The sequence below is a fragment of the Vanderwaltozyma polyspora genome, genomic scaffold (assembly GCF_000150035.1).
Source record: "Vanderwaltozyma polyspora DSM 70294 KpolScaffold1017 genomic scaffold, whole genome shotgun sequence".
Classification (NCBI taxonomy): domain Eukaryota; kingdom Fungi; phylum Ascomycota; class Saccharomycetes; order Saccharomycetales; family Saccharomycetaceae; genus Vanderwaltozyma; species Vanderwaltozyma polyspora.
In genome coordinates, this window is record NW_001834596.1 from 2,593 (window position 1) to 28,272 (window position 25,680).

General features: G+C 32.5%; 7 protein-coding genes across 7 annotated transcripts in view; 4 read left to right on the forward strand and 3 right to left on the reverse strand.

Moving 5' to 3' along the window:
• Positions 1-296: 296 nt before the first annotated feature.
• Positions 297-1,253, reverse strand: Kpol_1017p1 (uncharacterized protein; the record flags this gene model as incomplete). Its single annotated transcript, XM_001642975.1, has 1 exon — positions 297-1,253. The coding sequence occupies one exon, from the start codon at positions 1,251-1,253 to the stop codon at positions 297-299; it is 957 nt and encodes a 318-aa protein (XP_001643025.1).
• A 607-nt stretch (positions 1,254-1,860) lies between these two features.
• CBF2 (Cbf2p) lies at positions 1,861-4,632 on the reverse strand (the record flags this gene model as incomplete). Its single annotated transcript, XM_001642976.1, has 1 exon — positions 1,861-4,632. A coding segment is annotated over one exon (2,772 nt), but the record flags the coding sequence as incomplete, so codon positions are not given.
• Positions 4,633-9,933: 5,301 nt separating this feature from the next.
• On the forward strand, positions 9,934-11,799 carry TPO2 (spermine transporter; the record flags this gene model as incomplete). Its single annotated transcript, XM_001642977.1, has 1 exon — positions 9,934-11,799. The coding sequence occupies one exon, from the start codon at positions 9,934-9,936 to the stop codon at positions 11,797-11,799; it is 1,866 nt and encodes a 621-aa protein (XP_001643027.1).
• Positions 11,800-14,818: 3,019 nt separating this feature from the next.
• SUE1 (Sue1p) lies at positions 14,819-15,373 on the forward strand (the record flags this gene model as incomplete). The annotated part of the gene is made up of 1 exon (XM_001642978.1): positions 14,819-15,373. The coding sequence occupies one exon, from the start codon at positions 14,819-14,821 to the stop codon at positions 15,371-15,373; it is 555 nt and encodes a 184-aa protein (XP_001643028.1).
• A 1,847-nt stretch (positions 15,374-17,220) lies between these two features.
• On the forward strand, positions 17,221-18,072 carry PHB1 (prohibitin subunit PHB1; the record flags this gene model as incomplete). The annotated part of the gene is made up of 1 exon (XM_001642979.1): positions 17,221-18,072. One exon carries the CDS (start codon positions 17,221-17,223, stop codon positions 18,070-18,072), a length of 852 nt encoding a protein of 283 aa, XP_001643029.1.
• A 1,492-nt stretch (positions 18,073-19,564) lies between these two features.
• On the reverse strand, positions 19,565-20,128 carry Kpol_1017p6 (MARVEL domain-containing protein; the record flags this gene model as incomplete). The annotated part of the gene is made up of 1 exon (XM_001642980.1): positions 19,565-20,128. The coding sequence occupies one exon, from the start codon at positions 20,126-20,128 to the stop codon at positions 19,565-19,567; it is 564 nt and encodes a 187-aa protein (XP_001643030.1).
• A 4,775-nt stretch (positions 20,129-24,903) lies between these two features.
• Positions 24,904-25,680, forward strand: part of Kpol_1017p7 (uncharacterized protein) — a gene marked incomplete at both ends in the record, with an annotated part of 1,274 nt that continues 497 nt past the window's right edge. Inside the window, one exon of the mRNA XM_001642981.1 lies at positions 24,904-25,680. Coding sequence (XP_001643031.1) covers positions 24,904-25,680 — 777 coding nt within the window.

A 25,680-nucleotide genomic window follows, 5' to 3' on the forward strand; every position in this document is an offset into this window, starting at 1 on the left:
ATATAAATCCATTTTCACATATTCTTATCCTATTATGGATTATATAGTGTATTTGCTAGTGAATAATTACTTTTTTAGGTATCAAACTATAAAAACAACAACATCATCATCGTCATTATCATTGTCCTCCTCGTACTCAAGTAAAGGCAAGGCCCAGTTTACCTCTTGGGCACTTCTAATTATAGTCATGTGTTCCTTGGATTGCTCGAAATCATAAATTATTCATCCTAAATAATTGATATTAATGCTAGTTACTTTCATATATACACATTATATGTAGATAGATATATGGCGGTTTATGCTTGAATTTCCTCTATCAGTGATAGACATGGCGGGTTCATTTGAAGAGACTCCTCGTAATTGACAAATTCAATATCTTCAATCTCTTCAAGTACTGGCTTAGTACTGTTAGTTCGCTTTCTTTTATTTTGACTGTAATGGTGATTATGATGTTTAGAACTACTTTGAGATTCTCTATGTTTTTTATAATGATACTTTTTTTTATGTGTCGATGAGGATGGGGTCACTCGTACCCCAGATTTGTCAGATAGTTCCTTGGCCTCTTGCTTTTCTGTAATTCCTATCTTTAAAACCGTGTAATAAATCTCTTTGCCAATTTGATTGTATTTCTTTTCAATGTTACAATCAATTACAACGGCATCTTCAATATTAATACCAAATTCAAATTCTTTATTGAAATTATCCTTAGAGCTAGATATGCAAACACTAGATCCTCTACGTTCAATCTCAATATTATAATCTTGATAGGATTCTCGGGACAACTTCTTACCGACAGAGTTTAAATCTATTTGTGACATTGCTGCTCGTATTAATTCGTCGTCGTCGTCGTCTTCTTCACACTTCTCTTCAACATAATACTCATTACCAAATATATCACGAACTATGTTATAACTAGGTCTATAATTACGTTCCTTAATATCCTTGGCCTTTGAATAGATAACTGAATAAATTTCTCTTTCAGGTATTTCTTTTAGTATACTTAAGACGAACCCCTCTGAGATTTTATCAACTGAGTACGTTATCGCTTGAGAACTACTACTATTTCCTTTGTAATCATCACCACTAAATGAACTTTCTCTATCAGGACTAGTACAGTCACATCTTATAGGCCCTGAATAACCTCTTCTTCTTTTATATTGCTGGGAAGCGTTTGGCAGGTTTCCTCCAAACATACGTCTATTCCAAAGTTGTGATTGATCAAATAATGTTTGAGCTGGCAAAACTGAAAACATATTATTTACTTGTTAATCTGATATAATCAGTTATTTTAAAAACCCAAATAAATCCCTTATAAAATAAATAGCTTGATTTCAAATTGGGACTGATCCTTAAAATTCTCCCCTTGCAACTAAGAACGTTGTTTCAGCGTTTGCTTCTCTGATTAAGACTATTGAGACAGCGTCAAAAGAAAAACACAAATGGTTATCAGACAATCACTATATGGAACGGGATGTATGTACCTTCTCTTATATATCAATCTCAATTGTAATTCCTGGCAATGAATAAAAATTTCTAATATCCTCATCTCTTTCTTTGATCTCATCTCAACTTCTATGTCTTCTAGAATTTTCTTTAAGGTTACCTCACAAGAGACCGAAGGCGAAAAAAAGTCTCGAAGGTTCCAGATGGGTCGAGATGAGATGAAATGAGATGAGTATAAATAGAATACCAAAAGATAATCAAGATGTCTATTATTGACAAGATGGTTGTGATCTATTGGGTATGTTTATAAAGGTGGAAACTAATACATTGTTCATACGTATATGCACTAAAATAAAATTAAATAATAATAGAATTACAGATATAACTTAAAAAGTTAATGAATGATAATAATACAATCTAGGAAGATAAAGTTTCTAATATTCCTTCAAAGGAATTATTATTAGCAACTTTGCTATCCTTTAAATAATGTGCTAATGACGATAATGATTTATCTTTGGTATCTTTTTTTGTTCTAAGCGATTCACATATTTGAACAGCTTTATATCTATCAACTTGCTTTTGATTAACTAGGAAAATATAAAACTCAATGATAATTTTCCTTTCCTTATATAATGATTTAAAGGGAATTCTCCATTCTTTCCCATGCTTCTTGTTCATAGAATGTATCGACTCGTTATTGAATTCTGCATTAGGGGTGAACCATTCTAATATCACCCCTTCAACAGTGTCAATGTCAGAGTTGATGATAAACTTAAGTGAATTTTCTTCCCTTTGTTTATTTGATTCTAAAGCTGGCAATTCAACTGAAACCGGTTCTAATCTAGCCTTCTTAATTCTATTTCTCTCTCTTTCTTCTTCCTCCTCTTTTTCAATTCTATCTTGATCTCTCTTCCTCTTGTCTAAAATGTCATTAATCGTTCCCTCGATAGTTGAAGTTTGAGTTTTCAATGTTTGTGATATTTTTTCTTCAACAAGCTTCTCCATTGACATTTTTAATTTCTTTTCATATTCACTCATTTGTATTTTAAATGTAGCTCTAACTTTTTCTCCTACCAATTCATTAACCATAAATTTCAATTCCTCTTGCATATCTCGATCTTCATCATCTTCATTGTCTTCATTGATATCTTCCCTATCAGACTCTTCCTCTGATTCTTCAGATGATGATGAATCTAAATCTAATAATCCAAACTTAGGTTTTGGTTTGGCATGTTCCTTTTCTTTTGATTGCAATTCTTCTATTTTCAAATTTTCTTCATCGTCATTCCCTGATTCAATTTTTTTAACATCACTTGGTTTACTGCTATTAATTTTTTCTACTAGGATATTACTTAATGAATTCATTTGCTGATTAAGAAATTCCCTTGACGATTTTTTCATATCTAATTTGTTAAAGACTTTTGACAATGTTGTCAACAATAACTTGAAGTTTGATGCCGTCTGATACTGTACAAACTGAAAAGCAGGACCCATAATCTCATCAGATATTATAGACGATGTATCTAAATTTGATGCAATTCCTGATTGAATCGAAGGTAAGTTCACCAAAGTTGAACTAGATATGGAAGTTGTTTTTAAAGGTGGTTCAATAAGAACGTCATAAATATCGTTTTCTGTATATTTATTGATACCTGGTAATATATCAAAAGGTAGTTGATTCATGGGATTTTGTTTTACCGAATTGCCTATAACTTCTTGGAAATATGATTGAAAATCGGAATTCGAAAATAATGAGTCTTTGAAGATATCATGATGTGGAAAGAAATGGAAAATCCATGGTAAATTTTTTAGCAAGGCATTTCTCAAAGTTTCCATTAAATTCAAAAAATTCTTAGCTTCTTTTGATAAAATATTTGAATGACGTTTGTACTGATCAATTTCTGGAAATAGCTGATCCAATAAACTTGCTGGTAACATCGATTCATTTGTTAAAGAGTTATCAACATTATCATATGGAATGAATGGAGACTTTAAATTCAATATTTTGGCAAAGTCATATGGTACCTTATACTTATATGCGGTTGACATTGATTCCTTTAAAATATTATCGAATTCATTAAACTCTTCATCTGTCCAGGTTGGAAATTCGACTCTGGTCTTTTGGAAGTATTCTCTCCTTTTATATGGAAGGTGACAATATCTAAATACAATAGAATAGTAATTGCTCATAGTCTCATCCTTTGGGTAATCTAATGGAGATTTCCCTCTAATTAAGGGTAGATCTAACCAATGAATTAAGTTCGCCGAAAGTTTTGTGACACTACTATAATCCATTTTTGACTGTTTAATTGTGTTTGATAAATCTGGGAATCCGTCTCCTTTATAAACATTTCTAATACCATAAAACCTGAGATATAAATATGTGGCAAGCGATGTAATGGGACATAAAAATGGACAACTTTGAGGTAACAGAAGTAACGGGCTATGCGTCCTAGAGGTTTCATCATATTGATCTAAGGTGATACAATTCTTCTCTTTATTACCATTCAACTGGAATAATTTTATTATTGATCTTTTTGAGTAATTCAAATGCAAATAATTAGTGAAATGGAAATCTACTAAAAACCTTGATTTTTCCAAACCTGTCTTGAATATTTTATCAGATAAATTCAATGTCTGGGGATTCCATAGATTTATGGAAACTTTCAAAATTGCTGGGTGGGTATTTGTCATATTAATAGTATTATTGAAAGCAGTAAGCTCATTGTACCAATATGTATGAGATCTAATGATTGATTCTAAATATTTCTCATCGATATGAACATCCTCGGTTCCTTCTTTGTGAATAGAACAAATTTTAGCTAAAAACTTCAAACTTGATACTATTTTTTTTAAAGTACCGATCTTCAGACTCACACTTTCATGATCTAAATTTGAGGACTCTATTGTTGAATGACTATCCGCTGCATCGGTATTTGTAATGAAATCATCCATCAAAAACCAATGGAATAAATTCGATGACACTGGTAAATGCTTATATACAAACTCGGTATCCTCGGTGTCTAGAATGAATCCTTTTGAATGGCACCACTTTATATATTTGGTATAATAGGATTTATATTGATTTGCTGTTCTAGCAGATAGAGAACCCATAAGATTCGTTACCTGCAAATCAACATCCATATTAGATGAGGCAGTCATTTTTATGCATTGGGTTGGTAAGTTATGCTACCTCTATAATTTGTTGAGTAACTCAATGTTTTGCATTGTGTTATTCAATAGCCTTGATCTTAAATATACAATATTTTAAAATCCAGTATTGATAGATGAACAGATTGAAATTAATGATCTACGTTAATAATGATCTTTGAAATGTCGGACTTTCAAATCACATGACCAATATGGTTATGAAGTGACTGAAGGAAATTCACGAATTATGAGTGTGCTAGATACGTCATTAGAACACAAATTTAAATTCATGTGAAGATCCTAGTTTGAACATTACACCTTATAACTGGGAATTATTAGGGATTAACTATATTATATTCATTGATTTATTAAAGTGATTCAACAAAAGCTCTTATCTCAGTGAACGAGAAGATAGTTCTCTCTCAAGTTTTGTATAAATAGGAGGATTGGTTAACTAATGCAATTGTACTGGCAATTTAATTGTGTATATTCATAGTAATTATTCTCATTCTGTTTATAGCAAATAGTTGAAAATTAGGTAACTTATATGGTATCTAAAATTCATAGTGGTAACATGTCCTGTTGTTAATCTTCGCCGTTTTACTTATCCTCTTAAACAACGAAAGTTATACATCCAAATGAGCATACCATATAAAATAGCTAATTTAGAGCATATATAAATATATGTAGGGTATTATACATCTTGTATTATGAACTCTAAATATACCATATATGTATATTGATTTTAAATCAACGTAACCTAATAGTAACTGATACTTGGTGTCTTTATCCAAATCTTGATTATGGTTGAGTTTCCGCTGAGGTGTTAGAATTTTACCCTCGTGATACTCCATTTAGTTGCTTGGTCACGGGATCTTAGTTACTAACATTCATCAATTAGTCGCAATCAACGGTGGGGTTTACTCGTTACATAATATAGTGTTACCGTTACTGTCACACAAATGTCAGACATGAAGTAAGGTTTTACAGTAAAAGTAGTGATTAGATATACATACAAGAGAATGTTATTTGATATGCCAAAAGAAACCTTCAAAATACCAGAGACAATTAGAATAAAATACCGGCGATTATAAATAAAAAAAGCTTCTGAACGAAAACGATTGAAATTATAATGTTTTAATAATTAATCCTAAATGTTAGACTGGGAAATTTTCAAAACAATATTTATTCCATCTAATAGTTCTGTGTCATAAACAAGTACCTAAGGTTTTGGTTTGATTTATATATTTAGTTCTTCAATATTTTTATTTTCAACTTAATTAGCCATAGAGGGTAATTTCGTAAATCAAGCTATGAATAAAAGCATCATCTTCAAATAAAAACGTAAAAACAAGAATTGCTATAATAGCCTTCAAATAATTGTATTGCATCCAAAATCATTTACTTGTAAACAATTGGTGTCTATTGAAATTGGATTATTCAGCAAAAAGCTATTAGAGATCAGGGTGGGGGCGAGAGATAGTTATATGCTTCAAGAGGGTCCAAACTTGTTTGCGTTAACCTTGAAAATATCATTAACCCGCAATTGATCATTAAGAACAACCATTAATTAGCAGTGATCCAAACCGGTACTTAATGGATAATTCCTAAAATAAGAATAAAAAGCAATACAAATAAATTCCAATATTTGAAGCAATTTGTGGGAGAGGTAATTAAATCCCGGGGTCTTATATAACCAATTTTGTACAAACCTCTATAAAACACAGAGAGTTAACGTACCCCTTGCTTAAAATATAATTGATATGTTATAATTTATTAAAAATTGCTAGTAAGATTTTTGCATACTTATGTCGGTGATATCAAGAATAAGAAACAAGATATACAGTTCGAGCCAAATAACCAATTACCATCTGGAATTAGTTCCAATCGGTTCAATGCTTTAAAAGAATTTCATATAACAAACCTTTTTGCTCTTAATTTATTACGACCTCTATAGTAAGTAGTAGATAGACATTGAAATCTCATGCAATTTAGAGAGAGGGATGATGGTGACGAAGGGCTAATGTAATCCCTCGAATCTTAAGTATGTGTAACAACATAGCTAAAAGAAAAGTTTAATAGTATATTCTTGAGAAATCTGGTAGGAAGAAAGCAGATCTTGCTTATTTTAGTAGAAACATGCTAGAGCGATGTATGCAAAATATTAGTTTACAAAAAGCTCCTACTTTGGAAATATAGTTCGATTCATGAGTTCGATCATATTTATTAAATCAGAAAAGAAAAAGCAATAACTTACTAACAATCTTAATTTTTGGTTTTAGTAATAATTAGAAATTTGAAATTTGATTTCTTTAATTAACTACAATTTCAAAGAATAATAAATGGACCTCAAAGATGTGATTAAATGTAATAAGAATTACAGATCTAGGAAAGAGATTGAAAACGAATCTTGAACGGAATAATTGCAATAGAGGAGAAACTTTTATATTTTACTCAACCCATCAAAGATATCTATTATCCGCCGCTCATGTCACATAAAGAAAGATTGTGTCCCAATTATCTGTATGCTTAATCACTCCTAGGATAGATACCCAGTGAAGTAAGATCTAGCCACATTGGATTTTTCTTATTAATTTCAAAGTGCCAACCAGCCAGTAGGCATAGGGAAAGAAACGACAGTAAGCGATAGATGTTTTGATAGAAAGCCAGAACCGCTAATTGTATCCCTTGCATTTTTAATAATTGATGAGATGGATCGATATCCTTAAAAATAAAAATTGCTTTCTTCTTTCGTAGTATAGCGTAGAGAAATTAACAGACAAAGGATTATAATGCATAGGAAGTAGTATAGAAATATAGGTATGCCTGGCGAATAAACAGCAATATAGTAAACGACCATGGCCTAGCAAAGAAAGAAATATATAACAAATTTAAGTCTCGGCATCACAAATACACAAATTGGTAGATAGATCATCACTCCGAGATGTTTTCTGGAGGCAATTTCAATAATTGGCATCGAATCTAAGTAATAGTTAAGTGAGGCATTATCTTCGAAACAGATACTAAAAATAAATTAAAATAAGTTCAAATAAATCAGAATTCACTAATAAAAAAAAAAAGGTCTTTTTAAAAAGAAAGCTAAGAAGTAAAGATGCAAGAGTGATATTGTGAATTAGTTTTCTTAGATAATACAAAACAGGTGTATGATTTTGTGGGAGATATCTTTCTTTAAAGTTTCCTATTTATTTTTTTAATGGGTGAAGTGAAACTGAGTTGTAGCAGAGAATCTTTCAGTTTGTGAGAGATACAGAGATTCAGTATTGCATATCTTGATCCCAGTAAACTGGACGTACACGAGGCAATAAATCTTCAACCATAGCAAAATGTCTTGTTCCTCCATGATTTATCTATACTCAAGATATTTTCATGCTATATATATTTTTTCATACAGGTCCAAATTTCCAAACCGGATACCTTTTTCAGTATAGACCTTACCTTTTTCACTTTAATTCCCAGAATACAACGGGAGACATTTTTGAAAGGTCGTAATAAATCAGCAACCAGGTTGTCCCAAACTTCCAACAAAAAGGTCTTTAGTAGCTATTGTTATGTGCTGTAATTACTCTTCAACAGGGAGAAATAGAAAGAGAAAGAGCAAGAGAGTACAGGGCAATCACTCACTTGCAGCTTCAAAGTGTTGGGGCTTATGTCGCAATTAATTTTCCTGCTAGGTACGGCTCATCGATATTACACTTTAACCAGTTAAATACTTGTATCACTGAGTATTTTCATATATCATCTTCATCATCGGAAAATTCTCCCTCGAACATGATTATAAGCTAACAACGATATACTACTTTACTACAGTGAAAATGAAAAGAAATTGTTTTTTAATCGATTTCGAATACATCACTCCAAGAGTATTTTGTACAACATAGCATGTTGAAATTAATCCAAGATCATTGTGAAGGAAAAAAGTTTTTTTTTTTGAATTTATTATTGTTATGCAGTTGTTGTAGTTTTGATGTTAGTGTTGTCGTTTTTAGTAGTAAACTAATTAGTTACCATATTAGGATTGCAGATATTTTTCTATTATTCACACTCTTCTTCGTGAAATTTCTTTTAACTGTAAAACAACCGACCCATCTCTTCTCTTGATCTTTTGTTAACGATATCCGACTACTGACTCTACTTCAAAAGCTATGTCCTTCCCTCTTGTAGGTAAACTGTTTCGACTAAATCGGTATTTTCAAATCGTTAATGAACTTAGGTAATAAACTTGATCACAAGAGCAAGGCGAGACAAGACAAGAGAAGAAGGGAGGTTGATTTTTTGTTCTAATTAATTAACTTAAAAAATAATTGACTGAAGGCTGCAATTGCAATCAAAAGCATGCAAACGATGCGATAACTCTAAGTAATTTCATCTACTGTTATCATTACTTTTTTTTTCCTTTTTAATTATTTGATTTCATCTCTGAAGTTTATACTTACAATTGGTTAACTAGAGGGAAATACTTGTAGGTTTCGTTGGTATACTACTATAACACTCATCTATAATGTGGCTCAATTTAGTCCATGTTGTCATTATTATTACTATTATTTTTTTTTTTTAGGTATTTAAAAATTTAATGGATCCTTTTGCTTAGAAACGGTAATACTATTGGTTTTCCTTTTTTTTTCCATCTAGTTTCCAAACCTATTTCCCTGCAACAATTTTTTTTTTCGAACTTAATTATTACTTGAAGTTATTCGATTTCAAAATTTAAATACTCACGAAGGAGTGAATATGGTTAAATTTTTTTTTTTCATAGTTCGGTTCGGTTTGTTTTGGTTTTGCTATTTTTTCACTCTTTTTGTTCATATTTCAGGCATTCTCAATGATTTCTCAAGCATATCAATTAATATCATATATACATATATATATGGATGCTTAAATTCTTATACTTCTGATTTCTAAAATTTCCTTGATCAATTGTAATTATCTTCAAATCGAATTATTAAAATTTTGTTTATACCTTTTTTTATTTCTCTTCAATCTTTATACTTAAACCAAACACTTTAAGATCATTGCAAGAGTTTAACTATACAAAACTAGTTAGTTGCTTAACGTTTTGCTAAATTTTAACCTTTTTCTTTTTTAAAAGTCTATATATTATAGCTTTTTCCTTCATCTTTTAATCAAAAGGGTTTCAATTGCAATTTAAGAATACTTACTGGCATTACAATAATTTTTATTTTTTAATTCATTAATTCTTATTCTAATACAAATATTACTGTCATTAATTTTTTTATTCCCACATTAATTTAATTTTCATTTATTAATTATACATTTTCATCAATCATTGCATTAATACCATACATTATTTTATAAGACAAAATGGCAAGTGAAATGGAAGATATACAATCATACAACTCAAGTAGTAGTTCTATAGCGGACTTAGAGGATCATCAACAACCTCAACAATATATGCCTTCAGAATCAAATGAACTGAATTCAAATCCATTAAAATTATCTAGAACAGAGACTGTCAAGTCTCTTCAAGATATGGGTATGACTTCAGAAGCTCCAATTCCTGGTGTCAATGCTCCACAGACTTCAAGGGTTCAAATTTTCCCAGAAGAATATACCATGGAAACACCAACAGGTTTAGTTCCAGTTGCTACTTTACAATCTTTAGGTAGATCATCATTAGCTGTCACTCGTACAAGAACTAGACAAATGGACCGTCAATCACAAACCAATGCTTCCATTTCAGGTTCTAATTCTGAAAGTGATGAATATCAAAAAGAAACAGAAAAATCAGGCTCTTCAGGTGAAGAAAACGACCTAGATCCAGATATCGAATTCGTTACTTTTGTCACTAACGATCCTGATAATCCACATAACTGGCCATTATGGTTACGTTGGGTATACACAGTAATTTTATCCATTTTGGTTATCTGTGTCGCTTATGGTTCTGCATGTATCACTGGTGGTTTAGGTCTTGTCTCTGAAAAGTTCCATGTTGGTAGTGAAGTTGCTATCTTATCCGTTTCTTTAATGGTTTTGGGTTTCTCTTTTGGTCCATTACTTTGGTCACCTGTCAGTGATTTGTTCGGCAGAAGAGTAGCCTACTTTGTATCGATGGGTTTATACGTCATCTTTAACATTCCTTGTGCTGTTTCCAAGAACGTCCAAACTTTAATGATCTGTAGATTCTTCTGCGGTGTTTGGTCTTCATCTGGTTTATGTTTAGTCGGTGGTTCAATTGCTGATATGTTCCCAAGTGAAACTAGAGGTAGAGCTATTGCTTTCTTTGCTTATGCCCCATACTGTGGTCCTGTTTTTGGTCCATTAGTCAATGGTTTCATTTCTGTCTCTACTGGTCGTATGGATTTGATTTTCTGGGTTAACATGGCTTTTGCCGGTGTTATGTGGCTTGTCGTTGCTTTGATTCCAGAAACCTTTGCTCCAGTCATCTTAAAGAGAAGAGCTGCTAAATTGAGAAAAGAAACCGGTAATCCAAAGATCATGACTGAACAAGAAGCTCAAGGTATCTCTGTCAAGGAATTGATGAAGTCTTGTTGTGTTAGACCATTATACTTTGCTGTTACTGAACCAGTCTTAGTTTTAGTTTGTTTCTACGTTTGTTTGATTTACGCTTTATTGTATGCTTTCTTCTTTGCTTTCCCAGTCATTTTCGGTGAATTGTACGGTTACAGAGATAACTTGGTCGGTTTAATGTTTATTCCAATTTTAATTGGTGCATCCATGGCTTTAGCTACAACATTCTACTGTGAAAACAAATATTTGGCTATCACTAAGAGACGTAAACCAACTCCAGAAGATCGTTTGTTAGGTGCTATGATCGGTGCTCCATTTGCTGCCATTGCTTTATGGATGTTAGGTGCTACAGCCGAAAGACATGTTATTTGGGTTGGTCCAGCTTCTTCTGGTCTTGCCTTCGGTTTCGGTATGGTTTTGATTTATTATTCATTGAATAACTACATTATCGATTGTTATGCTCAATTTGCTTCAAGTGCCTTGGCTACCAAGGTTTTCTTAAGATCTGCTGGTGGTGCTGCATTCCCATTATTCACTAACCAAATGTACCATAACTTAGGGTTACACTGGGCCTCTTGGTTACTAGCATTCATTTCCACTGCTATGGTTGCTATTCCATTTGCTTTCTACTACTATGGTAAGACATTGAGAGGTAAGTTATCTAAGAAAGATTACTCATTGGATGCATTAGAAGAATAGTTGTAACTGCAAATTTATACACGGAGACAGTTCAATTTAATTTTTCTTCTTTTAAAATAGAACATTACGAAAAAGAACTTTCAACTAATACCAATACATTTATTTTCTGACATTGATGACGACATTAGTATTGTCATCACAATAAATTCAAAACCTAAATTGGGTACAATAAAGACCGACAGTTTCATTCCTTTTAATAATTTTAATATAACGGTTTTTCCCAATTGAAGTTTGCAAATTTTGTTTGAGAACGGCAACTGATATCGTTTTCGCTCATCCAAAATGTGATTAAAGGAGGAGGTTCAGACCAGTAACGTGGCCTTCTCTCTCTTTTGGTTATATTTTGAAAAAGTAAGAATCGTAATATTCGATATTCTTTCAATACGTTTATCATATAATAATACTTTCCTAATTTTTATTTTTTTTACCCTCCCCCATCATGAACGTACGACTTTAATAATCAACTACCTTATATAGGTGACTTAATTATATATTTATAAAATATATTTGATAAATTAGATTTAATTAAATTAACATTATACCAAGAAATGCTTCACAATCTGATTGACATGTATATCTTTCAGAATACCTAGGCAATTTATATAATTTTTTTTACACCATTCTTAGTCGGTTTAACATTAGATCATTAACGCTGTCATGTATACAATTTTCATTCAAACATCTTGTTCTTCTGCCATGACGACGTTTAGTAACCGAAATTATTGCTGACGGAATCTTTATAATAACATCCGATGAAACAATGAATGAATGAATAAATAAAAAAAGTAAAGTAAAGTAAGGTAAAGTAAAGATCTCTATTATTGTATTCTTTGTTGTGAATTCNTAATTTATAGATATCTAGTAATTATACGTTGAATAAGTGCTAGATATCTATAAATTAAGAATTCACAACAAAGAATACATTATACAAATAGCACGTGCCAATAATTTACCCTGATATCAAGCTAGCTAAAACTTCTGTGTTCTTTTTGCGAGCAACTTAACCAACCACCTGTCTGACGTTCATTATATCCTCACAATGGTTACCCTCCATTCTATATATTTTTGGTCACGAGAACAAATCTGTGTGTGCATTCATGCAGTCTGTGGTCTGCTGAGTTCAACGGTGCAGAAGATGACAAACCAACCGAACCATGACCATTAAGAAGCGAGCCCAACGCAGGCCCAACTCAACTATGAACAAGATTTTGGTCACTAAATACTAAGACCAGCCCTGTGTTCCTCTTCCAACACATCTTATATGCCTCTTGATAAGATACACCAAGCTACACCAAGCTACACCAAGCTAGGCTAAGCTTAGCTAACTTAAACGGGGAACTTTTAGCTTAATCCAACATCGGAATCAACAAGAGGAAGGATTACAAGATACTCTACCATATAGTATACAATACAATAACCTACCCACCCAACTCAACCACCTCCCTGTCTTCTTCCCATGGGGTCCCACCCCCCTCTATCTCTCCCCCCAACCTCCCAATGAAATATATTGTCCAAGATGCCAGTCCCTCTCTGAGTACATTGCTAGCTAGAGACTGCAAGATAGTTGCAAACGTACACACCCTTCCACACTCTAAAATCATCAGAAACAATAGATAGTATAATACCTTTCATCAACTTCATTTTGCCTATTTTATCGGTGCAACGAGAGGTTTCTGTATGTATTCCCACTGCAAGTACATACATTTTGCTAATTACGTATTGTAATCCATCAGGAATTAGCAAAATGGGGTGTGTGTCTTGAACTTATGGATGGTCAATGCGTTACGAGGGGGGGGGGGGGGAAGAGACAGAGGGCCGGAAGAGACAGAGGGCCGGAAGAGAAGAGAGGAAACAAGACAGATTGAAGATAAAGGCGACCACCACTAACGTCAATTTCGAGTTCAAGCTTGTCGAGGTGGAAATGTGAATGGAAACTTGAAAATTCCCTTAATCATCTTCTATCTATATATCTTCCCCAAAGTCATCAAGTACTCTTGGAAATATCGGTGAACATGGTCAAGCAAACAATAACTGAAATGCCAACGTTACAATATGCATGCAATCCATTACACCTTTCTCAACTCATTTCATTGCATTTTTTGTCTTGTCTTGATTCCTTGATTTTTATCGATTAAGCAATTATCACCCAAACTAGCAAGAAATTAAAGCACATTTTTAATCATTTCCACTACTATCACTATCACTATCACCATCACCATCACCATCACCATCACTATTATATTTACAATTACAATTACATTTACATTTACAAATACACCTCAGTATCCCCATACTAACTCTTATTGCAAGATGATGTGCTATATATGCTATACACTGATTCAAAATAAAGAACCCAACTAAGTGATTAATTGATTGAATCGATTAAGGTCTGTGATCGTGGCGGACAGCCTCTTGGTATCGTTATCTTGATTAGCACTATCTCCCATATATAAGATATACGTAAGGTGGGATGGGATTTTGATTTCAATGTTTACTGTTTCTTCTCCTCTCCTTATTATCATCTTTTCGTAACCCATCTTATATTCACTCTCATCTTCATCCCATCCATTTATATAAAGGTTCACCTTACTTGTTGGTGATTTTAAAACTACTACATTTGCTTCTACTCGTTTATATATAAGGGTTTGATTTTTTGTTATTCGATACACTAGTTTCTTGTAGTATTTGTCGAAACATAGCAAAGTACATTCACTTATATTGATTTATTATTTCCCCTATTTGTGGTTTTGACTAAGCAAGCTTTGAGTTTAGTTTTAGGTTTAGATTTAGATTTAGCATTAGGTTTAGATTTGAACATAAACTTTAACAATCATACAAGGTATATCAAGAGAGAGAGAGAGAAGCGTTTAATTATAATTAATAATTGGCTTTATCAGGATTGTCATTATTTTTTTTATTTAAACTTACTATAACTTTTTTTTAATTCAAACACCCCTTATTAAACGATAACTAAAGATACAAGAGTTCATATAGAACTATACTACTATAACACATTCAAATGAATACAGTATTGAAATTTCAAAGATATTCATATGTCAGATGCTATTCATCTACCCCAATAAGGTTTATGAAACGTAAGATGTCAAGTGATACAGAGCATATTTTCAGATCACTGCCTAGAGTCCCCACGACACAGTTCCTAGAATCAACGACTTTGACAAATGATATTTTGTTTAGTGGATATAGACCAATTACTTATCCAGTAAAGGAAAACCCATTGTTTAGAAATACTGGAAACACAAAGAATATATTTGGCCAAGATCTGGTGAATGCAGAAAGCAATAGCAATGACGCATCCTTACTACAGGAACATGACAAAAATATAACCAGCCAAGAATTCAATACATTATCTGGTGATAGAGGCACTGGTGGAATAAAATCTGGTGGCGTGAATGGCACTTGGAGATTTAATCCAAGAGTACCTTCAAAATTATTGCCTTATAGCTGGTGGTCTACTTCAATTATGGGTATGGAGTATTATCCAGAATGGAAAAACATCCCTCGTAAAGTAGTCAAAGATTTGAAACCTTACCAACTAGTAGATAAGGAATAAATGTTTTTTTAAAGAAAGGTAATTTTTTATCGTCATTTGTCATCATCATTATCATAGACCTCGTTGTCACCGTCATTATCTCATCATCGTAATATCGTCATCATTGTCATCATTCTAAATTTTCTTCCAGAATTACTAATTATGCATAAATAACATACATTCAATTTATCTTCTTTTTATTTTATATTGTATGTTTTCCATATACATACGTATATCCATTATATATAACCAATTACTTCATAAACTATAACAAGATAATATTCAAATAACTAAACCAAAATTAATAATAACTTTTGTAATGTCAAGGGGACTACCGCATGTCTTAATGTTTTTGGTCAGGGCAAAGTAAGAGAGGCACTTGATCAATTTAACTTTGAATAAAAGTAAAAGAATTCAACAAGGCTTGACAATTAAAACTATTAGAAATTAAACTAACAGTTAATATATTAGATAACCTATTTTGGCTTTATTGGCACTACTGCCATTGTAAATAATTTAGATAAACATTGATACTTTAACTTCAACTTTATATGTTTTTGGTTTATTTTGACTGCTGATATGATGAATGAAGAAATCTCAGTCATAGATGCTTAAAATCAGTTCATAATGTCATATAATTTATATAAAGTGATCTATTTGATGTTTTTATTGTAGTATTCTTAAAGTTACATATTTCAGTTCTATAATTTGTGACATCTCCAATGCTAGCAAAATGTTTAATATATATTCAATTCTTATAAACTTACTTTGATAATTTCTTGCCCCAGATAAGCAAAGTACCCAAGAAATTACTACGATCAAAACTTTCAGTTAATCTATACATGTTTAAAAGGATATAATATATTCTCTAATACCTCATTGCAACAAATAATGACAACCATAGTCTGTTGATCCAATACAATTTCAAATTTAAAAATTTGTTTTCTAAATGATATCAGTGACAGTATATAAATTACAATATTTAAATAATTTTACAAACTGAATTGTGCAAAGAGAAAGGACTTTAGTAGTAAAAATTAGCCAAATATATTTGTTATCCCATCAATTGATATATAAACTTTCCCAATCATTCTACGAGCAAAATTATCAAGAAGGAAACCTATATCTAAAATCAATAGGTTTTCATCTCAAAAAAGTTCCATTCAGAGGAGTACACTCCTTGGTAATACCAAGTTCCAAATAATATTTAAAAGTGATTCAATCATAATTATTTGTAAAATTATCAAGATGAAAACAGTAGGGCGCAAAACTTTGTTTTGTTTTGGAACATATCTGATATACAGGTAATCAGTATGCCCATCTCTATAAAGCACTATATTTCAAATGATTAGAATATATTTATTATCCTGATCAGTAACTATAAATAGTTGAAAATAGATCAGTCTATTAATAAATAGATTAAGCATGACATATGTGTGTCATTGTGTATAGTTTATAATTCAATTAATACTACAAATTCATCAAAAGTAGAGCGATTGATAGTTAGAAGATACCCTCAACCTTTATTTCACGTGATGCGAAATGATATGTCAATCGTGGCACGTGATCAAATATTGATTTGTGCTGGTATTACGTTAATAATGACCAAATATACAGTCTTCTTTATCCAATAATAAAAAATTGATGATACTTTAAAGAAAAGGTCAGTCCCTATTCAACTAATGCTTGTGTTTTAATGATTTTAAACATTTTTTGTAGACATCATCAGGTATATTAGATTGATTTATAATTATCTACTTCTGTTTGATTCTGTTTCAATTTCTTTGTCATTCCTTTTAGACATCAAAATTTGAATTTCGGGGAGAAGGAGTAACTAATAATAATATAGAGTTAATTATTATAAAATAATGTCAAAAATTATCGACACAGTTGCTAAGGTTGCTTTACCTATTGGTATTGTAGTCAGTGGTATTCAATTTTCCATGTACGATGTTAAAGGTGGTTCGAGAGCAGTTATCTTTGACAGAATTTCTGGTGTTAAACAAAATATTATTGGTGAAGGTACACACTTTTTGATTCCATGGTTACAAAAAGCTATTATCTATGATGTTAGAACGAAACCAAAGAGTATTGCAACTAATACAGGTACCAAGGATTTACAAATGGTTTCATTGACTTTGAGAGTTTTGCATAGACCAGATGTTGTCCAATTACCAACTATTTATCAAAATCTAGGTCTAGATTATGATGAAAGAGTTTTACCATCTATTTCTAATGAAGTTTTGAAGGCAATTGTTGCCCAATTCGATGCTGCTGAATTAATTACTCAAAGAGAAGTTGTCTCTGACAGAATCAGAGCAGAATTGGGTAGAAGATCTAATGAGTTTGGTATTAGATTAGAAGATGTTTCCATTACACACATGACTTTTGGTAATGAATTTACAAAAGCTGTTGAATTAAAACAAATTGCTCAACAAGATGCTGAGAGAGCTAAGTTTTTAGTCGAAAAAGCTGAACAAGAAAGACAAGCTGCCGTTATTAGAGCTGAAGGTGAAGCCGAAAGTGCTGAATATATTTCAAAGGCATTGGATAAAGCTGGTGACGGGTTATTATTAATTAGAAGATTAGAGGCCTCCAAGGAAATTGCAGCAACTCTATCGCAATCATCTAATGTTACATATTTGCCTAACGGTCATGGGAATGCTCGTGGAGGTAGTGATGGCACTCCAAATACATTATTGCTAAATCTAGGAAGGTAAAGTAAAATACCCAAATATTAAATTTTTTTTAGCTCAAATTCAGATAGTACATAAAATATAATATGTAAACCATTGTAAATAGGTCTAACAAAACATTAACAACCATGGAAAAGGATTTTCTGTACCAATGGAACAATTAATTGATCAACATATCAACTAAGTCATAATTAGTAGAACAGTATTTTAATAAATTTAAATTGAATTACAATAATATTAAATTAGGTATAGTAGAATTATATATAAAAAATAAATGAAGATATAAAATTAAACCAATACTCCAGTATATTGAAGATAAAATATAATAAAAAACAAATTAAGCAGGAGTAATGTTATATTATTAGGATTTTCGATTATTAATTAAATTGGAATTTAATTAAATTATAATTTTTTATAGCCATCAAAGTTTTTGACATTTCACCATTCCATTCTAAACCTCAGCTTTCATATCATATAGAAAAGAAAGAAACAGCCCTGTCACCAATAGATGTCGATGAAGTATTAATGACAATTGAACAACGAAGGCAGAAGGCAGAAAAAGAAGCAGTATCAGCAAAGTTAATCTTCGAGGTATGAAAAAAATACAATTAGGAAACATCAAAACATACTAACTTATTCTCTCGATTAAAAAGAATTGATACCTTCCATCATGTGTTCGAGGGAAAGAAAATATGTTGCAGCCTCAACTGTCAGCTCTGGCAGTATCAGTAATGGAAGCTGCCCTTCACTTAGGTTAAAGAGAGAGATGCTCAAAATCAATTTGATGCATGCACCAGCTCTCAAACGTAAACATCAACCCCCAGACAAAAAGAATTAAACCAACGATTTCTCTTCACTAGGATTGCACCAGTGTCACCATTCATTGTATATGTAACTTCATCTCAACCCAAGATAGATGAGATGATCAATATCTGTATTATTCCCAATTAGGTTCGAAGAGCCTTCTGGCCAGAACGTGTCCCAAAGAGGACATGCGACCAATCGGGAAATTAATTGAAAAACACGCGCGGTGTCCGAAAAAAGACAGCCGCATTATGAGCGTGTGTTTACCATTTTCGGAATATGGCCGAAAATGGAAATTGGACAGATTATTGGGCATAATACATATTAAGCACCATTGGTTATTGCTAAACTGGGAAAGAGCAACTTCTCTCTCCTTCATCGAATGTAATGAATGTAATGAATGTAGTTAAAATGTTGTTTTGATGAAGTTGAAGACAGTTAGCTGGGTTGGATGAATTAGGAATTGTTGGTGGTGGTTTTGAAGGGGGTGATTGAAATGATGTTGGTGAAAGTCAGAAGAATTAGAAACATGTAATAGTTAAACGTAAAAATAAAATTTGGTGATAATAAAAAAAAATAGAAAATAAAAGAAAGATTTTTGTAAAACAAACTGGGCAATGCTTATACCACCAGTACTAGTAGTAAAATATAATGAGGATAAAAAAAAGATTAAAATTCTGGTATCAGAAAATGATTACAGTTGTAAAATTCTTTAAACTTGAGAGATGTTTGGGACACCGACTTGTGGAGAAGAGGCACCTGGGACACCAATGTTAGCAGTGTGATGTCTTCTTCTACCGATGGATGGAGTTGAGAAACCCATGGCACCGTTAGACAACAAGTTGATGGCGGACATGACAACCTTGACGAAGAAGATGAAAAAGGAGAAGTAGAAGAAGGCGATGGAAGCTTGAGCCTTTCTACATCTGTCAGTAGAACCTTGAATAATCTTGTTGTTGTCTATGTAATTTCTGTTCTTACAAGAGTGAGTTCTAATACCAACAGACAAAACAGTACCTGCTGTGAAAGTGAAGGCAAAGTTTAAGAAATCGAAAGCGAACAAAATAATAGGCCAAGCAAATGGAGTGGTCCATATGTTAGCTAATATACCATAGAAAGAGTCGGTGACAACAGCAAATGGTGGGACGAACATACAGTAGTTAACTCTTGAACTGTGTCCTTTTTCAGTCGCCAGCAAAGAACCGATCAAACCCATACAGATGACGAAGAAACAGAAATTGATAGCTCTCATAATATTGTCAGCTAAACTCAACATCTTGGATTATATTTATTTATGTATGTGTGGATTGTTTGTTTGAAATAGGTTGATTAAATTAATTAAAAAAATTAGCAATAAAACTTGTTGTAGAATTCAGAAATAAAAGATTAAATTTATAATATCTTTTAAATTTTTTTCAGTACTAGTTTTGAAAATTGATTATTGTTGTGTTATTAAATATTATTATGGGTAATGTACCTTGATAAAATAAAATAACTTTAATATTTTTTTTCTTGATAGTGTCTTATAGTCTAAGTTTAAGGGGATGACATAAGTAAAAATGAAGAGTGAATAAGAGTTTTGAAAACAAAATTGTAGATAAAGTGATTGGAAATGAATTATTGTAATTGCAGAAAAGGAGACTGTATTTATAATAAAATATAACTGGATAGCAAAAAAAATTTAGTAATTATAATATCAAAACAACACAACAAGAGAAAGGAAAGAAAAAATTTTTTCCTTTCTTTCCTTCCTTACTTACTAAAAACCTACAATTACATTACATTACATTATCTCAAAGGAAAAAAAACCATCCCTGTAAACAAAGCGGTTTAAAATTAAACTACGATAAAAAGTGGGTAAAATAAACAATAACAATAACAATTACAATTTCAATTTCAATAACTAAACAATTGTTTATAAATTGTTTAGAGCTATTGTCAATTAACACATAAAATACCCAGAGAGGTGGTCCTACAAAGTGAGAAGCAAGAGAGAAGGGAAAGAACTAATTGGCTACCCACTGTGGAAGAGAGAAACTTCCCATCATATCATATCATGAACGTTAACAGCGAGTGGTTCGAAGAGAGAGACAGAGAGACAGCGAGACAAAGAGAGTTCAATCCTCTAACTTCTGCTTCTCCTGTTGTTAAACATAAAGTAAAGTTCTTAAGAGAATTATAAGTTCCCTCTTCTCTTGATAATTAACTGAAGGAAAAAAAAAAAGCTAATGCTGTATGGTGGGTTAAGTATCTCTCATCTGTTATATTGCCTTGTAATATATTATATTCTGACAAAACTGTACATTTCAAGAACGAAATAATCACAGCAGGAGAATACAATACAAGTAAGCAAAAAGCCGAAACCGAAACCAAAACCAAAATTAATTTCGAAATTGAAATTTGAAATTAAAAATTAAAAATTTTCAAATTGGTTTTCCCCATGATGTTATCCGCGTGTTCTTCTCTAAATCCATCACGTCCCGGTCCCGTCCCACCACCACCACCTTCAAATGAATCAATCGATCAATCAACCTAACTTGTACCCACCATCGATCATCACATATCATCCCATCCCATTCCCATCCTATCCTCTCTTGTGCAGTTGCATTACACAATTTCTTACTAATATCTATCAGGTAGTCACACGGTAGGTTTATATCATTCTCGTGGTTTAAACGTCGAACTGCTAACGAACAAAATAATGTCAAAAGGGTATAAACAACAGAAAGCAAAAAAGGTCTCTCTCTCTTTGTCGGTGAGAATTGTGTACTGATTGATTTCCACTTGTGTTATGTTGTGTTGGCCCATCAAGCAAAGCAGCTGTATTGTTATACCTTGTTTGTTTGGTTGGTTTTCACGTTTTGAACATTGCCTGTGTAATGTCTCGTTGGGTCCTTCTCTGTGCTGTCCTACCAAACGGATTTCGAAATGGAAGAAAAGAAAAAAAAACACCAAAAATGCGCACACATTGTGGTGGGAGAGGGCGTACCAGATGCCCGTGCCCAGACTCAAACTCAAACTCAAAACTCAAACTCCCACCTAAGCCCAAGCCCGTATACTGAGACTCTGTCTCGAGGTAAGGTGTGTGTGTTAGAGGTCTTTCTAATTAGCTTTTCCTCCCTCCCCCCTCCCTTTCAGAATCCCCTCTCTGTATGGCACTACCCAGAGAGAGTGAAAGGTGGACTCAGAGACAAACAACCAAGAAAGCAACGAATTGAAAAGAGTCGGTTTTGAGTTTATCCTGAAACGAAGGACACACTGCAGAAGCAGCAAACAAACAGACAAGCAAACAAGCAAACAAAGAAGCAAACACACAAACGCTCAAACAAAGAAGCAAACAAACAAACAATAGCAACAATAGCAACAAGAAGAAGAACTCTGCAACTATCACTGAAAAAACTACTAAGCAGATGACGAAATGCTAAATTGCATATAGTAAAACAAGGAAATGAAAGGGAAAAAAATTGAGCAGAACACGACAATTTCTTAAAGTGATAACTAATTTGACTGATGTAGTATCAACTACTATATGTCTAGTAGGAGGGTTTTCGGGTTTCGTGATGATGATTAATGCTGCTGATGCTGATGCTTCAAGAGGTACAACGACCTCTTGACCTTATCACTCTTTTTCATCTAAAGATCCTTTATTTTTTTTTCACTTTAGTACAGGCAGGAAGGAGACACAAGGCAAGAAAGTGTAACGCAACGCTATTCAATTTGGTTTTAGTTTGCGTATATGCAGAGAGAAGTGTCTAAGCTGTCGCAAGTGTATAATGGCAATAGCAATGCTACTTAGTGGGAACAAATATGTTCAAAACGGAACGTAACGAAACGTAACGTACTGTAATGTAACGGTACACCCGTATTCTAACGGAACAAAAAAAATTTCTCTTGGACTTGGCTTTCATTATTATTACTATTATTGTAAGTTCTGTTTTGTTTTGTTTTGTTTTTCCACTACCGAGAGACTACTAGAGAATAATACCAAAAAACAAATTTCAGTGTCTTGTAATTAATTTTAGTACTGCTATTTTTCTACTCAAGTTTTAAATTAACCTTATACTATTCTGCTATGCTATTCTATTCTCTTTCCTTGTAATGCCTCCCTCCCAGTCCACCATCTATCTATCTGTCTTCCCGTCTCTCCCTTTGCCGCAATAGTAAAATGGCCGTATGTAACTGGTGGAATATCCTGTTATAGATGCCATATTATTAGTACTATTCCTTACTATTTAGTGTGTTCATTACGCGAGTATTATCATAATTTAACGTTCGATAGGTGGAATCCCACTGGATGTGTTGTGGTGTCCTATCCCATCCATTAGGAATTCGGAATAGTACTATATTCTCTTCTATTCTATTCTTCTTCATCTGCCTTCCCCCCTCCTCTCTCTGTCTCTCTTCTTCCACTTCCTACCCCGAGACAGAACGTATATCTACCCAAATTGGTTAATTATTGTAATACTATTAACCATAAGAGTCAAAGACTGCCACCACCACGATCACTGGAAGCCGTTTCGCTTCGTTTCGTTTCGTTTCGATTCGTCTCGTTTCGTTTCGTTTCCTAGTGGGGTGGGTACAGCAAGAACCATCAAGAGAGGGAGAGCTTCTGGCTTGGATATTTTTATCTTGCTTGATCTTTTAACAGCATATGATAGATAAATTCTGTTATATCTTTTTTTTATCTTAATTGCGATCATGAAGAATTTGGTATTATATTGGAATACCTAAAACAAGGGGTGTTTCGGCTAAGAAAAGATGTGGTGTGGTGATATAATTGTAATTGCAATTGCAATTACAATTGCAATTCACATCACGTATTAAGTGGATATAGCATAGCATAGGTATATTACAAATGGATTTTGTCTTGTTTATAGGGGAAGTTTCACCACCAATGTAATAGGGAGGATGAGGTTTCACAAGAGAAAAATAAAATAGGAGAGGAGAAGAAAGAGGGGGGAGGCGATGGATGTTAAAGAGAATAATCAATTCGTGTACCATTAATGATTTGATTATTGATTATTGGCTTGAATAATTAATTAATTGGCTTCAATTTTAATGTCTCTTGCTCTCTCTATGTCTCTTCTCTTCTTTTCTCTTCTTTTAAAATCCTAATTTTTATTTTTCAATCTCTTTAGCTTAAACTAGTCCGATATCGATGATTGGTCCAATATTATAATAATGAAAAGCTGTTTGAATTTGAAGTGAGAGAAAGAAAAAAAAATTAGGATAAGTAAAACTGTCGTTTTGATTAGATAAAGTGTTACCACAATTCACTCACTACTATTATTAATTGTTCTTGTTATTAACATTATAGTTAAGGTTTGGAATAAAAAATTATTTTTTTATTATTGTTCTTTACAACCGCTATAATGGTGGGGGGGTTTCCCCTTGCTCTCATTGTCTTCATTGTATAGCAATATTTATTCTTTTTGCAAGCGCAAGCTTCTGAGGTTAGTCAATAGGGGTATTTATTCAATGCACTCTTGTCCCACTTCATTGTTTCTTGTTTCCTTTGATAGTAAGTTATTACAGCAAAAATTTGGACAGTGTTGCGTTTAGAGATCAAAAATAACCTTGAAGCCATTAATCGACTTTGCTCGTCTCTATATCACCAGGGCTGTCACCTAATTTATTGAAATATTTTATTTTATGATTCTTACTTATTCCCGTAAAAGTAAATAGTCTTTCAACCTCATCGGATCCAGGTCAGAATTTTGTTACCCGGTATTACATCATGTGACCATCTCCGGGTAATATCTTTCGAAACCCATCTTTCCTTGAACGTGTCACGAACCTCTTTCTTTCCTTTTTGCATGTCTTTTACTTGCCCTCTTTCGAAATAAGGTTAGTTGGCTGGGCTGATCAAATAGTTGCTACTAAGCTACATGAAACTGATGATTAAATTGATTACTTTAATATATTGATCCCACATTGATGTCATCCCAATTTCAGAACTAGATACACCTAAAAACCTAACTCAATTGGTTGCTATATTTGTGGAGGAGCAAATTTGAAAGAACCTAATCGACTAGAAGACACTTACCTATCATGTTTTCTGGATTTTCTATTGACAAACTTACTGATTCGATATCTAATGTCGCATTGAAGACTCAAGAGAATTTGACAAATGCTTTGTCAAATGTAAATGAAAATTTGGAAAATTATTTAAATGATCCAAATACTAAATTATCGATTAAATCAAAAGCAAGATTTATTCAAGAAAAGTTAGGTACCATTAACGATCAACCAAGTAAATTACCTCCAACTTACACTGATTTGGAATTGAAGACTGATGCAATTGAAAAAGCCTTGAAAAGATTATTGACTGTAACTAAAACTTATGAAACTGAAGGTTACGATTATCCTCCAAACCTAACTGAATCTCTTTCCGATTGGTGGACTAATGACGATAATGTTACTAACACTGATGAAAATGATGAAAATATTCAATCAAACAAATCTTTCTTGCCAAGATCTTTTGCTCAAGCTATTTCAAATGCTTCTTTTGATGCCGCCTCAAATGTTAATTCGGTAACAAATACAATTAAATTGAATCATAAGGATGATGAGGAAGAAGAAGAGGATGATGAGGAATGGTCAGATTTACATAAAATTTTCGAATCATTAGGAAATTGTTACAGAAATATTGACAATGGTAAAACTGAAATGGATAAATTAATTGTAAATGAATTTAATAACAAACTAAAAGATTTAATCAATACAGAATTTAAAAATGTTCATCAACTACGTAAGAGTGTTGAAAATTCAAGACTAAAATTTGATACTATGCGTTATGAATTGAAAATTAAAGAATGGAAAAGGACA